The sequence below is a fragment of the Mandrillus leucophaeus genome, unplaced genomic scaffold (genome assembly GCF_000951045.1).
Source record: "Mandrillus leucophaeus isolate KB7577 unplaced genomic scaffold, Mleu.le_1.0 Scaffold301, whole genome shotgun sequence".
NCBI lineage: Eukaryota > Metazoa > Chordata > Mammalia > Primates > Cercopithecidae > Mandrillus > Mandrillus leucophaeus.
In genome coordinates, this window is record NW_012103155.1 from 1,590,219 (window position 1) to 1,606,125 (window position 15,907).

The 15,907-nt window shown below is 38.0% G+C and overlaps 1 protein-coding gene across 2 annotated transcripts in view; it reads left to right on the forward strand.

Moving 5' to 3' along the window:
* The window catches only part of OTUD4 (OTU deubiquitinase 4), a 42,924-nt gene that overhangs the window by 4,003 nt on the left and 23,014 nt on the right, over positions 1-15,907 (forward strand). For both annotated transcript variants that reach the window (XM_011987139.1, XM_011987140.1), the window contains exons 2-6: positions 1,241-1,324; positions 4,305-4,355; positions 12,455-12,501; positions 13,434-13,506; positions 14,611-14,692. In XM_011987139.1, coding sequence (XP_011842529.1) covers positions 1,277-1,324; positions 4,305-4,355; positions 12,455-12,501; positions 13,434-13,506; positions 14,611-14,692 — 301 coding nt within the window. In that variant the 5' untranslated portion in view covers positions 1,241-1,276. The remainder of the gene's footprint in view (positions 1-1,240; positions 1,325-4,304; positions 4,356-12,454; positions 12,502-13,433; positions 13,507-14,610; positions 14,693-15,907) is intronic.

The window sequence follows — 15,907 nt, forward strand, 5'->3', positions numbered from 1 at the left end:
TCGCCTGAACCTGTGAGGCAGAGGTTGAGGTGAGCCGAGATTGCACCACTGTACTCCAGCCTGGGCGGACAGAGAAAGACTGTCTCTGGGGGGAAGAAAAAAATTGGGAGCTAGCTAGAAGGAAGCATTGGATAAGAAATAGTTGTTTCAGGCTGGGTGCGGTGGCTCATGCCTGTAATCCCAGCACATTGAGAGGTTGAGGTGGGCGGATCGCGAGATCAGGAGTTTGAGACCAGCCTGGCCAAGATGGTGAAACCCTGTCTCTACTAAAAATACAAAAATTAGCCAAGCTCCATGGTGGGTGCCTGTAATCCCAGCTGCTCAGGAGGCTGAGGTAGGAGAATTGCTTGAACCCGGGAGGCGGAGGTTGCAGTGAGCTGAGATTGTTCCACTGCACTCTAGCCTGGGCAACAGAGCAAGACTCTGTCTCAAAAAAAAAAATAATTGTTTCAGTTCACAGCTTTAGAATATTGGTAAAAGACCACATGCCAGTAAGTTATCTTTTTGTTGAACTGGTTGTTTAATAGAAGAAAATGAAAACTACAGGGTGAGAGGATCTGGATCATACTTTGTAGGTTGGTGCTTTACAATTTGGGCATAAAAACAAATCCCAAACCTCTTGGGATGACATCACACAACATTTTTGCACCCCTTGTGCTGCCTACTTGGATGTTCTTTCTTGTCTTGTAAGCTTGATCACCAGGGAAAGAATGAGTGCCTTAATTTTTCTGAAACTATAGTGGACTTAAATTTTTACATAGAGCCTCTAAATGGATTCAGAATTAATGGGAAAAATAAATCGGCCTTTTACAGGCTGAAAGCTTCAAAATACATTCCTACTGAAGTTGCCAGTTTGTCTTTTTCAATATGTATAGGATGACGTTGAGCGTGGCATAGCATGGATTTTGTTAGCTCTTCTTTGTGAAGAGTAAAGTTATTGTGGAGGGATGGCCAAGGGAAGAGAGTGTCCTAAATTTGCAAAAATGTCCTAAAGGAGAAAGGCTAATAAATTCTTTTCAAAATTTGGCTTAAGAAGTAGTATTGTTTGTATATGTCATGTTTTTGCTGTGCTTGGTTAGAAGAAGAGGTAGGAATGAATAGATACCGAAATTTTAGAAAGGGAAATGGAGGAAGACTGATAATCTATTGGTTGTCAGATTATTTTAGGTGTAAAAGAAGACATTAGGTTGTAACTTTTAACTGAATGCTTAATAGTGTGTTTGTTGCCTTTTGTTTTTAGGTATTGCACTCTCAGTCTCGCCATGTTGAAGTCAGAATGGCCTGTATTCACTATCTTCGAGAGAACAGAGAGAAATTTGAAGCGGTAACTTGTAATTTCAAACATGTAATGGTGTCTTGACTTGGATTTACATTTTGGCTTTTAGAAGTTTCTGGTAGAAATTTCACAGGCTGGATCTTAATGCAGTTTATGAAAGTAACACTTATAAAAAAACTTCTCTATTGAACTTTATCTAGTTATTCAGTTACGTTATTTTCCAGGCTATTATATGTTTTGCATTTATTTGGACATTTAGAAAGCTACAGTGATGGATAAGACGCTGAGCTCTGAGGGATGAAAAGATGACCTGGACAAGGCCTTTGCATACTAAGAGTGGGCTTTGTCTGACATGGTCAGGGAATTGGGGGTGTTGTGATTAATAGTGGTTTCTGTGATTGGCAACTCCCTATAAATTAAAAAAAAAAAAAAAATTCAGGCCAGGCATGGTGGCTCACGCCTGTAATCCCAGTACTTTGGGAGGTGAGGAGTTCAAGACCCGCTTGACCAACATGGCAAAACCCTGTGTCTACTAAAAATACAAAAGAAATTAGCTGGGTGTGGTGGCACATGCCGGTAGTTCCAGCGACTCTTGAGGCTGAGGCACAAGGATTGCTTGAACCCAGGAGGCAGAGGTTGCAGTGAGCCGAGTTGTGCTGCTCCACACAGCCTGGGTGACAGAGTGAGACTCTCAAAAAAAAAAAAAAAAAAGAAAATTCAGACTTGCAGTGTAAAAAATACCCTGCGTGTAAGTAATGCTGAACGCTTAATTTTATCAGAAGGCATTTATAGGTTTTTAATTTTCAGGGTTCAGTGTGAACTCACATATCAGAACACTATAATTATGTAAGTAGTGATTAATAGTTAATAAAATGTTGTGTAACAGCTTAATACAATTTTCTCGGTAGTATGTGAAATAAGATGCCACAGTGACCCGTTTTCATTTTACATTCAAAGTCTTATAGGATTTATTACTTACTGGTTTGAAGACCTAGAATTATGTAACCTGACAACTTTGGATGTTGTTTCCCCCAGTTGACTGGTAGAGAACATTGATATAATACTTTGCAAATAATAGGCTTGAAACCTTGTTTTATTTAAAAAAAAACTGGTAATACAGAGGCTAGATAAGAGAGTACAAAGATTACAAAGGTGTGGTAGAGAAGGGAATTGGGGAGGTGGAGTGGTCTTTAAATTAATTCTTACTAATCATTGGCCCCAGAGGGTAAAACTGTTGATAATAATGGACATTGCTAACATTGGTTGAGGTGCTTACTATGTGCCAGGCATTAACATTAAGTGCTTTGCATATACTTTTTTAGTCCATATAATCTTTTTTTTTTTTTTGAATGGAGTCTCACTCTGTTGCCCAAGCTGGAGTGCAGTGGCGCGATCTCAGCTCACTGCAAGCTCCGCCTCCCAGGTTCATGCCATTCTCCTGCCTCAGCTTCTAGAGTAGCTGGGACTACAGGTGCCCGCCACCACCACGCCAGACTAATTTTTTGTGTTTTTAGTAGAGACGGGCTTTCACCATGTTAGCCAGGATGGTCTCAATCTTCTGACCTCGTGATCCACCCGCCCTGGCCTCCCAAAGTGCTGGGATTACGGGCATGAGCCACCGCGCCTGGCCTTAGTCCATATAATCTTATGAGGTATGATCACAGGTTGAAAGTTCCATGGGGAAAAGTTTCACTTTCCTTATATGAACCTTCAAGCAGTTTCATTTGTCCAGAATTGGAAAGAGATTTGTAGAAAGGATTATGCCTTGTTATGACATTGTTCAGCCATATCATAGATGGACACTTTCTGTTCAGAAAGAAGACTCTCAGGATGCAGGCTTGTGTCAGAATTCTGCAGTCTCTTGTAACTTTAAATGGTTCTGTGTGTTTTTTTTTTTTTTTTCTTAGACCTATAATCATCTAATATAGAACAGTAGCCCTTGATTGGTGGGCTCTTTAATATATATGGCTCTTTTATTATAAATACGTTTTGAAATTTAAGATATTTTTGGCAATTTGACATTATATAATCTGTAAAAGAATCTCAATCTGAAAATCCAAGGGTGCTTAAAAGATTTTTATAGACTAGGGAGTATACTTCAGTGTCTTTAAGTATATCACTTTGCTAAATCAACTGGGACTGTAATTTAAATGCAATTGAATTTGGTGGTTCAACGAATGACTTTTAGAGATTTCTCAAATGAGTGTGATTGCTATGAAAGAAACATAAAAAAGGTTGGGTTATTACACAGCTTGAATAAACCCTATTTTTATGTCAAAGTAACAATGAAGCAATGAAGCAAGCTGTATTAGAAAAATCCTGTTGATGCTTCAAAATATTTTTAGCCTTATTAGTTCTCATCGCTCTTTCTAGTGTCACTGAACTGAGAGACAATGAGTACTCTTATCTGTATTGTTAAGCTATACTATTTCTTAGCTAGTAAGTCAGTCTTTGTTTTATTCCCTTCCACACACTGGCCACTACCAAGTTAAAGTACTGCTTTCATTATATAATTTCTCAGTTCAGAATGTCACCTGCAGTGGCCTTGAATGGCCTTTCCCATCTAGCCTGTAAGTCCTTCCTGGGCTCAAGGCCCTTTGTAAATATGCCCCCATTTGGGTTCTTCTCCCCCTCAGTTCCACAACAGGTTGTCCTGCTCCAGCTGGCCAGATTGCTTGTCTTCCCAACACAGTGTTCCTCTTCCTCCTCATGCCACATTGGCCCTCTCTGTAGAGTATCAGCTGCCTGTTGCCATCCAGATCCTGTCCAGTATTCCTCTTGAGTCACTTTTCTTTCAGGAAACCTTTCCTGACATAATTTCCTTCTTTACATTCTTTTGTATGTTTATGGTCTTTAGTGATTGCTATATGTTTTCATAATTAGATTATGTACATATTTTTAAATAATACTGAGGTATTTTAGGTTTATGTACAAACAGTAATTCACAGTGAATGTTGTTTACACAGTGAAGCGGTTAACTTTTGACATATATCTTAGATGACATTTCTAATAGATATATTTTTTGCAGTTTATAGAAGGATCATTTGAAGAATATTTAAAGCGTTTGGAAAATCCACAGGTATGTTACGATCATCTAGTATGTTTCTATTTTTATATATCCAAATAATGTATTTGACATTCATTAAAATGAAAGATTACTATTACAGTATATAGAGGAGTACAAAAGGCTGAAATAATACTGGGGTGATGATTTTCAGAATGCTACGTTGGTGTGTATGTAACCTTGGACAGGGTGAAGTTTGATTTCTCTTTTTTTTTTTTGAGATGGATTCTCGCTCTGTTGCCAGGCTGGAGTGCATGGCACGATCTTGGCTCACTGCAGCCTCTGCCTCCTGGGTTCAAGCGATTCTCCTCCCAAGTATCTGGGGCTGCAGGTGCACACCACCATGCCCAGCTAATTGTTTTAGTTTTAGTATGGATGGGGTTTCACCCATCTATACTATTGGCCAGGATGGTCTCGATCTCTTGACATCGTCATCTGCCTGCCTCGGCCTCTCAAAGTGCTGGGATTACAGGTGTGAGCCACCACACCCGGCCTGCAAAGTTTTTCTTTCTAGGCAACTGTGAAGGTAGAGTTCTTTCTTCTTTTTTTTTTTTAAATTATACTTTAAGTTCTAGGGTACATGTGCACAACATGCAGATTTGTTACATATGTATGCATGTGCCGTGTTGGTGTGCTGCACCCATTAACTCGTTATTTACATTAGGTATATCTCCTAATGCTGTCCTTCCCCCCTTCCCCCACCCCATGACAGGCCCCAGTGTGTGATGTTCCCCTTCCTGTGTCCAAGTGTTCTCATTGTTCAATTCCCACCTATGAGTGAGAACATGTGGTGTTTGGTTTTTTGTCCTTGCAATAGTTTCCTGAGAATGATGGTTTCTGGCTTCATCCATGTCCTTACAAAGGACATGAACTCATCCTTTTTTATGGCTGGCTGCATAGTATTCCATGGTGTATATGTGCTACATTTTCTTAATCCAGTCTATCATTGATGGATATTTGGGTTGGTTCCAGGTCTTTGCTATTGTGAATAGTGAGAAGGTAGAATTCTTTCATGCAGGTTCCTATTTCCATGATCATCTCGTGAAGAGGGAAGAGACTGTTGCGACAGAAAAGGATAGCGTTTACCTACCAACTCCTGCTGCTATACTTTTTCAGTCACGATGTTAAAAGAATTTTTCTTAATTTTTTTCTGTTTACAAAACTAACATTCTTACTATAAAAATCCAGATATCTTGGAATGCCATTTAGAATGTTAAGGTAAAAATATGGCAAAGAAAAAAGCTAAGAAAAGTTAAGGAGTAAAGGGAATGTAATATAGGAACCAAGGGTGTTTGATCGATGACTGGTGTATCCATTTGGTTGCCAAACACTAATTTGAGTGCTTGTTATGGGCCAAGAATTCCTAGTCACCCTAGGGATGCAGAGGTAATGTAGATGACAAAAGTTTCCCTCTCATAGGAAAGAAGGTCAGTACAAGCTAGAAAAGTAGATTTGTTACAAGAGTTATATAGCTGTGATGCTGTAGGCATTCAAAGTGTTATTTCTAGCTGGGTAGACAAAGCAACACTTTGAGAGTGAGTTTGTATTTGAAGTCTGAATAGATTCTAAATAGGAAATGCCTGGGCCGAAGGGCATTCCAGGCAGTGAAAACTGTGAGCAAGGCAGATTCAGAAAACAGTTCAGATTGTGTGGAGCATTGAGCATGTGAAGGTAAGAAGCAGTGAGAAAGGAGTTGGAAGGCAGGTTGGGGCCAAACTGTGGGAGAGCCTTCAGTGTTAGGGTCAGTGGTTTGGAGCTTATGCTTTAGACCCGTGTTTCTCAAAGTGTGATCTGTAGTTTATCTGTATCAAAATCACTTGATGTGCATGTGAAAATGCAGATTCCCTGGCCCCTATTCCAGACCTGAATCAGGGCTTCTGGGCCTGGGGCCTAGGCATCAGGCATTGGGAAGCCATATGAGGTTTTGGGGGAAGTCAGAGTAGTGGTTGCCCTATCTAAAATTGTAATTCTCAGCTTCCAACACATTCCCTGTATCCCTCTCTGCTTTATTTTTCTCTGTAGTGCTTATACCATTTAATGTACTGTATATTTCGTTTGTCGTCTTCCTACTTGAATTAAGCTCCATGAACACAGAGTTCTGTATGTTTTGTTCACTGCTGTGTTCCTGAGCTGAGGGATTTTGTTGACTGAAGGGTTGGATGGCATTTTGATGACTGAATGGATAGATGAAAGAATATTGTGTAAAAATAGTTTGAGGTGGATGGGATCACAGGCAGAAAGACCCATTTTAAAATAGTTTAAAAAGTATTTAATATGGAAAAATGTGCACATTGTATTAAGTGTAAAAAGGAGCAAGTATTACTCTGGTTTTGGAGACAAATACCATTGAAGGCTTTTTCTCTAAATGCAGTCCTGAATATATTTTTATGTAATTCTGAAACTGAATTTTGCCCATATACTGTGATCACATATTCATTTTCCTGAGGTTTGCGTTTTTCTTAGTTTATAAGCCTCTTTGAAGGCAGGCATTGTGTGTATGTTTTTATTGCTTTGAAATTCCCATAGTTACCTTTCAGTTTGGGGGACCTAATTCATGATCAGTTTGTGTGTGCACAATGAGTGTTAAGTCCACGTCACATTATATGTAACAGATAGGGAGAATAAACACCAGAATATTAACAGTTGTTATTTCCAGGTGGCGAGTATTATACGTGATTTAATTTTTTTCTTCCTTTAGAAAAAATATAAAATGACAAAGGCCATTTACTACTTTGTATCAGGAAAACCACACAGTGTTATTTCACAATAATTTCTGTGCAGCAGGTCAGGCTGTTGGGACTATGAGGATTTGAGCTAGGCTAGGCATAATGGGAATGAAGAGAAGGGGACAGAGGGAGGAAATGAGGCAGTGAACTGAACAGAGACGGATTTGATTTGGGGTCGTGGGAAAGGAAGGTGTTAATGTTGGTCTGGTTTAGAACACGTGGGACAGGTTGTACCTCTTCCTCACGGTGGAGACTGGCCAGGTTTCTTTCTGATAAACACAAGACTTCTTATGATCTCCCCAGTCTGATCAAACCTCTTCTTGAGATGTCTTAGGTATCTTCTGAACAGTTGTTTCTTTTTTGTTACTAGCAACAAATATTTGTAAATCTTCATTCTTATTTTTTTGCTCTCCTGGGCTGGGCACAGTGGTTTGTGCCTCTAATCCCAACACTATAGGAGGCAGAGGTGGGCGGATCACTTCAGGTCAGAAGTTCATGATAGGGAAACCCCATCTCTACCAAAAATACAAAAAAATTAGCTGGGTGTGGTGGCGTGCACCTGTGGTCCCAGCTACTTGGGAGGCCAAGGCAGGAGAATTGGCTCGAACCTGGGAAGCGAAGGTTGCAGTGAGCTGAGATTGTGCCACTGCATTCCAGCCTGGGCACCAGGGTGAGACTCCATCTCAAAAAATAAATAAATTTTTTTGCTTTCCTGATACATGGCTGTATAAAATGAAAACAGAAACCATTTGGCGAATAGTTGATGGATAAACTCAGTTGCTTCATCCAGTTCTCAGAGAAAGCATCTTTATCCTCTTAAAATAATAAGGAACAGTGGAGCATTTTGAAAGGTACCTCAGACTTGTGCGAGAATATGTTTTTGTCCGCTTTGAGGTCAAATTGACATACAATGAAATTCATCACTTTTAAATGTACGATTTGATGACATTTGACAAATGTATACACTTATGTAACTACCACCACAAACATCATAAAGGACATTTCCATCACTCCAAAAAGCTTCCTTTTGCCTTTTTGCAGTTAATTCCCTTCCCCCTATCCCCTGGGTCCTGGCAAGCACTGATTTGCTTTCTAAGTTTTGCCATTTCTAGATGCATATAAATGGAATGATAGAGTTTGTAGTCTTATGTATTTGGCTTCTTTAACTTAGCCTGTTGGAAACACTGAAATTCATTCATGCATTTAGCAGTAGTTCCTTTTCATTGAAGAATAATAGTCTGTGTATGTATCTGTCGCAAGCTATGTATACATTTACCAGTTGATTGATATTTAAGTTCTTTACAGTTTTGGGTTGTTAAAATTGAAGCTGCTAGGCCAGACGCAGTGGCTTACGCCTGTAATCCCAGCACTTTGGGAGGCCGAGATGGGTGGATTACGAGGTCAGAAGATGGAGACCATCCTGGCTAACACGGTGAAACCCCGTCTACTAAAAAAACACACATACACACACAAAGTTAGCCGGGCGTGGTGGCAGACGCCTGTGGTCCCAGCTACTCAGGAGGCTGAGGCAGGAGAATGGCATGAACCCAGGAGGCGGAGCTTGCAGTGAGCCGAGATCACGCCACTACACTCCAGCCTACGTGACAGAACAAGACTCTGTCTCAAAAAAGAAAAATTGAAGCTGCTGTGAACAATTGCTTATAAATCTTTGTGTAGACATGTGTTTTCTTTTTTCTTGGATTAATACCTTAGAGCAAAATTGCTGGGTCATCTGGTAAATATATTTTTAAGAGAAACTGCCAAACTTTTTGAAGTGACTGTACCATTTTGCTTTCTCTTCAGCAATATTATGAGAATTTCAGTTTCTCCACATATTTGCCAGCACTCCTTGTGATTTTGAATTTCTCTAATGATGTTGAGCATCTTTTCATGTGCTTGTCATCCATCTAATTTTGTTGGTGAAATGCCTGTTCATAGGTTTTTGCCCCGTTTTAATTGCTGCTGTTCTTACTGAATTTTACTAGTTCTTTAAACTGGATATAAGTCCTGTATTGGATGTATATTTTACAAATACATTCTTCTAGTTTGTATTTTGGCTTTCCATTTTCTTTTTCTTTTTTTTTATTTTAATTTTTTATTTATTTTATTTATTTTTTTTTGAGGCAGAGTTTTGCTCTGTTGCCCAAGCTGGGGTGAAGTGGCACGATCTCAGCTCACTGAAACCTCTGACTCCCCGAGTTCAAGCAAGTCCCCTGCCTCAGCCTCCTGAATAGTTGGGATTACAAGCTTGGCTTTTCATTTACTTAACAATGTCTTTTGAGGAGCAAGAGCTTGATACTGATGACTATTTAAGAACATATAAGTTATGTAATTTTGATATAGTATGGTTGATTAGTTAAAGCATATTTTGAAGGAATTCTTTTTACAAGAAAGATGTATGTCACACATCAAAAATGCTGATTAAGCAAAATTATAGTTTTAAGGTGGAAGACAGTGGTAATAGAGTATCGAATTTTTTTTTTTTTTTTTTTTTTAAATAATACACTGCTTGGGGAAGATTTTAGGATATCCATTGTTTACCTAACCAGACTACAAAATAACTTATTCTGAAGATTACTTACTAAAAAGTACATTATTCTCATGTAGCATTTTGTAGAGACTGATAGAATTTTTCATTTTTTATTTTTATTTTTTTTAGAGATGGAGTTTCGCTCTTAACACCCAGGCTGGAGTGCAGTGGTATGATCTTGGCTCACTGCAACCTCCGCCTCCTGGGTTCAAGCAATTCTCCTGTCTCAGCCTCCTGAGTAGCTGGGATTACAGGCATCTGCCACCACACCCGGCTAATGTTTTTTTTTTAATAGAGATGGGGTTTCACCATGTTGGCCAGGGTGGTCCTGAACTCCTGTCCTCAGGTAATCCACTCTCCTCGGCTTCCCAAAGTGCTGGGATTACAGGCATGAGCCACTGTGCCTGGAAGAATTTTTCATGTTTTTAAGTGATGTAATGCTTCTTGTATAAAAATTAGAAACATAGCTTGGGTGTTTGATCTAAACAGACTCATAGCAGTGAACGGTTTCCTCTACACCAAAGGGTATCACTTCTAGCAGTTTGTGAGAAGCCATGATTGTTAGGCTGAGGCCTATTTTAAGAGATCTATTTTAATATATGGCACCTATTCCATTTTGAAAATCAGAGCTAACTTTTAAGAACTATTGAAAAGTCTCTGGGGGAAAAGATTGTGCTGGTCTAAGATCAAAACATTGTTTAAAATATTTTCCTTATTTGAGTTTTTATTTTCTTCCAAGGATTAAGTGGCAATGTTCATTTACCAAAGCTCATTGTTTTTGGTGACTTAATGTATTAAGTCTTTACTGACTTCTACTAGGAAAATATTGTTATGATAAAAGTTTTAAAATATAGATGTATATAGAATGAAATCTATATACATGAAAAATGAAAATTCATTTTTCCTCATGTTAACTTCCCTGTCTCTATTGTCGGTTTAGGATGTATCCTCCCCATCCGCTTTCTCTGCGTGCACATGTACCAATATACGTGTCTTTTTGTTTGTGTTTTACAAATAGGATTATTTTACCATGATTTACTTTTAAAATTTAATCTTGAGTGATTTTTCTAGGTCATTTCATGTGGTTATACCTCATTCTTTTCAATGAATACATGATATTCTATAGTGTGGATGAAACATGAATTATTTATTTTTATTTTTTTTGAGACATAGTTTCGCTCTTGTTGCCCAGGCTGGAGTGCAGAGGCGCAATCTCGGCTCACTGCAACCCCTGCCTCCCAGGTTCAAGTGGTTCTCCTCCCTCAGCCCCCGAGTAGCTGGGATTACAGGCACGTGCCACCAAGCCCGGCTAATTTTTTGTATTTTTAGTAGAGACGGGGTTTCACCATGTTGGTCAGGCTGGTCTTGAACTCCTGACATCGTGATCCGCCTGCTTCGGCCTCCCAAAGTGTTGAGATTACAGGCATGAGCCACCGTGCCCTGCCTGAAACATGAATTATTTTACTATTCTGTAGGAATCTTAGGGACTTTTTTTCCTGTTTCTTTTTTTTTTTTTTTTTTTTTTTTTAACACTGTTACAAATAACTCCCAGTGACATCATTATTTTACATACACTTTTGTAGACATGAAATATTTCTTTATGATAGATTTATAGAAGTTGAACTGCTGGGTCAAAGGGTATATGGGACATTTAAAATTTTGAAATATACTGGCCATTTGTCTTTCAGAAAGGCTTTAAGGGACTTTTCTAAGGAGTGTAGAATTTCCCTTGTTTTCAAAACGAGTGCTAGCACACTGCTGTCTTTTGTACCTTCATTTACCCTGAAGATAAGAGACCTTCTGCCCTTTTTTATACTTCCCGATTTTCTGCTTCTATTCAATATTTCTTTTTTTATTTTTTGAGATGGAGTTTTGCTCTTGTTGCCTAGGCTGGAGTGCAATGGTGCAATCTTGGCTCACTGCAACCTCCGCTTCCTGGGTTCAAGTGATTCTCCTGCCTCAGCCTCTTGAGTAGCTGGGACTACAGGCGCCCGCCACTTCGCCCAGCTAGTTTTTTGTATTTTTTTTAGTAGAGACGGGGTTTCACCGTGTTATTAGCCAGGATGGTCTCGATCTCCGGTCAGGCTGGTCTTGAACTCCCGACCTCAAGTGATCCTCCCTCCTTGGCCTCCCAAAGTGCTGAGATCACAGGTGTGAGTCGCTGCAGCTGGCCGCCTCTATTCAGTATTTCATTTCCCAAGCTTATACCATGTGCCAGGCTCTCTCCTGGGGGCTAGGCTGGAGGATAACTCTTGCCTTCAGTAAGTTATCAACTTGAGCCAGGTGTGGTGGCTCATGCCTGTAATTCCAGCACTTTGGGAGGCAGAGGTGGGCGGATCACCTGAGGTCGGGAGTCGAGACCAGCCTGACCAACATGGAGAAACCCCATCTCTACTAAAAATACAAAATGAACCAGGCGTGGTGGCACGTGCCTGTAATCCCAGCTACTTTGGAGGCTGAGGCAGGAGAATCACTTGAACCCTGAAGGTGGAGGTTGTGATGAGTTGAGATCACGCCACTGCACTCCAGCATGGGCAACGAGTGAAACTCCATCTCAAAAAAAAAAAAAGTTCTCAACTTACAGATGCTATGCTGTGATCTTGCCACACCAATAGGAACTGTCATTTCACCCTGTTAGTAAGTTTTTTTGTGTGTGTGTATGTGAGAGACTTGGACTGCATTTTACCATATATTGTCATCTGCTTTATATAAACGTTTTTATAATATTCACAATACTACTACTACTAATGAGCTTTAAGAACTCATTACATATGCTGTATAAAGGTGTGTATAGAAGTATAAAGTGTAATCTAAAAAGTGTGAGACACTTACATGCCACCTTTTTTTCTTCAATACAGGAATGGGTAGGACAAGTGGAAATAAGTGCCCTTTCTCTTATGTACAGGTAAACACTAATAACATAAGTAAAAGAAAATGTAACCAGTGGGAAATTATATTCCATTATGTTAAAAATGTTAAAATAGCAAAGCTGTTTTATACTTAGGTTATGAAGCATCTTTTCTAAGTTTTTTTTTTAATCACATCAATTAGATTTTGACATTTAGATATGTCAGTGTTTAGAAATTTTAAATCTCAAAATACTTTGGAAAAGGGTACAGAAATTTTTCCCGTCTATGTTCTGTAAAATATCACTTATCAACCTTATAGAGAAATGATTTTCTCCTTTCTCAGGGTCAGTGGCATTGAATGGCCACTAGAGCTGTACTAAAATACCATGTTACAAATTGAGTATTCCTTATCTGAATTGGTCGAGTCCAAAAGTTTTTGGATTTCGATTTTTTTTTTGTTTTGTTTTGGAATACTTACATTACACTTACCCAGTTGAGCATCCCTAATTTGAAAATCTGAAATCCAGAATGCTCCAGTGAGCATTTCCTTTGAGTGTCATGTTGGTGCTCAAAAAGTTTTAGGTTTTGGAACATTTGGAATTTTCGCTTTTTAGATTTGGGATGCTCAACCTGTATTCAGTTTTGCTACTTTTACCCAGTAGAGGAGCAGGTAAATACTTTGTTTTTTCTTTTCAGAATGTAGTTTAAATTTTGTCTTCAAAATTTCTTTGATTTTTGAAGTCTCCCTTAAGAATTATATCTGAAATTTAAAATATATACAAATTATATTCGAAATTTTACATGTTAAAAAAGTTACTTTTGCATAGATATTTTACAACTTAGTTATCTCATTATTGTCTTTTGTATCTCCAGTGGTTGGGACAGTGCCTGGCACACATTAGGCCCTTGATGAATGAATGAATGAATGATTAAATTCAAATTAATCAAGTATAGTCCATTATAAATAATTTCTAATTGTTGTTTTCAGGAAAGATTTTATAATTTATCGGGAACCAAATGTTTCTCCTTCACAAGTAACTGAAAATAATTTTCCTGAAAAGGTAAGAATTTTTCAAAGTGTTATAAAGTATTTAAGTAAAACCCACTTAGTTGCTACCATGACCTCATAAGCTATAATTTTAAATGATTTTTTGAAACATTTCCATATTAAGGTTATGGTATTCTGATTTCTTAAAAGTTCCTATTGTCACTTAGTCATGTTATTTTGTATTTTTTTGCTCCCACAAATTACTGTATTTAATTTTACAACATTTCAGTAGAAACACTGAAAAGAAATATGAGACATTAATATATATGATGAATTAGAGTGTTGTTAGTTTTTTGTCAATGTAAACATTAAGTACTAAAATAACTTGTGAAAATAGGTTCTGCCATTAAAGTATCCAGGAATCATATATATTTCCCTATTGTAAATTTTACTCACAAGGGTGTTGTTGCATTATCTGTCATAAAGCAGAAGCAACTGAAAAATTTTGTGAAGCCTAGAAAGAAAGATCAACTGACTTATTATAAGAGAATTTTTGTCTTAAGTAGCTATTTTGGAGTCATGAAGGCCAAATTGAAGTGACTTGTGTTCCACCATTCTAGTGGTGGTAAGTTAGAGGGGAATTGAGTAAAATACTACTGTTAGAAGGGTTTTGGGGTTTCTGGGACATTTTAAGGGATCTGGCTTTTTCAAAACAAATTTTGAAATACATTGTTATATTCTAAACAAAATGCACATTTTTCTTTGTGTATCTGATGATTTAGAAAATCACTTATACAAAGAAATTTATCTTTGATTTTACTTGTTAGAAAATTTTGCTTGAGGTTAGCATTAATAAGGTTTTCAAATATTTTCTTACAGTATCTTAATTTTCTTCTTTAAGTAGTTGAAAACATGTTTTCATATATTATTTTTAGTTTTTTGTGATCCTGTAAACATTTCCAGAAATCATTTTGAGTTTTTTGATTTAATGCTTATATAACATTTCAACATATGGATGTATTGTAACTTGACAATATTGAAGCTTTAGGTTACTCCTAAAATACTCACTATCTGTTTGGAAATGATCTAGTAATTCAGAGGCATTGGAGACGTACATTGCTATGTAAATGTCATATATATGAGGGGCTGAAATATTTCTTTTATTTTTCCCTTTCAGGTATTACTGTGTTTTTCAAATGGAAATCATTATGATATTGTGTATCCCATAAAGTATAAAGAAAGCTCTGCTATGTGTCAGTGTAAGTATCACCTTGTGTTTATATGGGAAATTATATTCCTAAACGTATAAAGTCTTAATATAAACAAATCAGAACAAATAATTCTATTGTGATATGAAAGTTATGTCTTAGAACCTTAAATTACCAAGAGTATTAATATTGTAATAAAAACGTGTTGCAATAGGAGGAAAGGTAGCTGGGCATGGTGGCACATGCCTGTTTTCCCAACTACTTGGGAGGCTGAGGTGGGAGGATCACTTGAGCTCAGGAAGTCAAGGCTGCAGTGAGCTATGATTGTGCCACTACACTCCAGCTTGGGCAACAGAGTGAGACCTTGTTTCAAACTCAAACAAAACAAAACAAAACAGAGAGAAATTGGAGGAAAGGGAGCTTGTGGCTAGAGTTTGACTTATAAATACCGACTTTTTTTTCCTGCAATAATTTCAGTAATAAAGATTTATATACATTTTAAAAACTGTTAGTGTATAGCTTGAAAATCCAAATGACTGAGCAAATCAAACGTTTGATTGTATTTGGCTCCAGGGCAGCATTTTGAACCTTGGCACTATTGATATTTTGGGCCGGATAATCCTCTGTTGTAGGACTGTCTTGTGAACTTTAGGATGTTAAGTAGCATTCTTGGCTTTTACCTAGTGGATGGCAGTAACACACTCTCTCTCCCTTTGTGACAACTAATAATATTTCCAGATTTTGCCAAATGTTTCTTGGGCATATGAATTCCCCTTGTCCTTCTTCTCTTTGAGAATTCCTGCTATAGAAGAGCAGTGACCCTTCCTATCAGTTTATTTTATATCATCTGTACTGGCAAAGCACAGATCAGTCATACAAAGCAGTGGTACTGGGCTTGTGACAGCTTTTTCCTCTGCTCTTAAGCTAGTGGTAACCAGTAAAGATATGTGCAATACACTATTTAAAAAAATTAATCCATTGTAAGATATGAAAGTGTAGCCTCTGTACCCTGGACTGTGTCTTTTCTCTCTCCTAGCTAGTCACAATCTGGACATTAAACAGCTCTGGGAAAGATAGCTCCTAGAGCTTGTCTTTCCTGTGCTTCTAAGTGCCTGTGGTTTGGGTGATATGAGGGCTGTAACTCCTGTTACTAGAATCTGGAAGAAAGATGGTCTATAAGAGGAAGGCTCTGTGGGAACTCATTTAGAGGTGGACACTCAGTGTTTTTTTAGTTGTTGTTGCTATTTTTTTTTTTTTTTTTTTTTT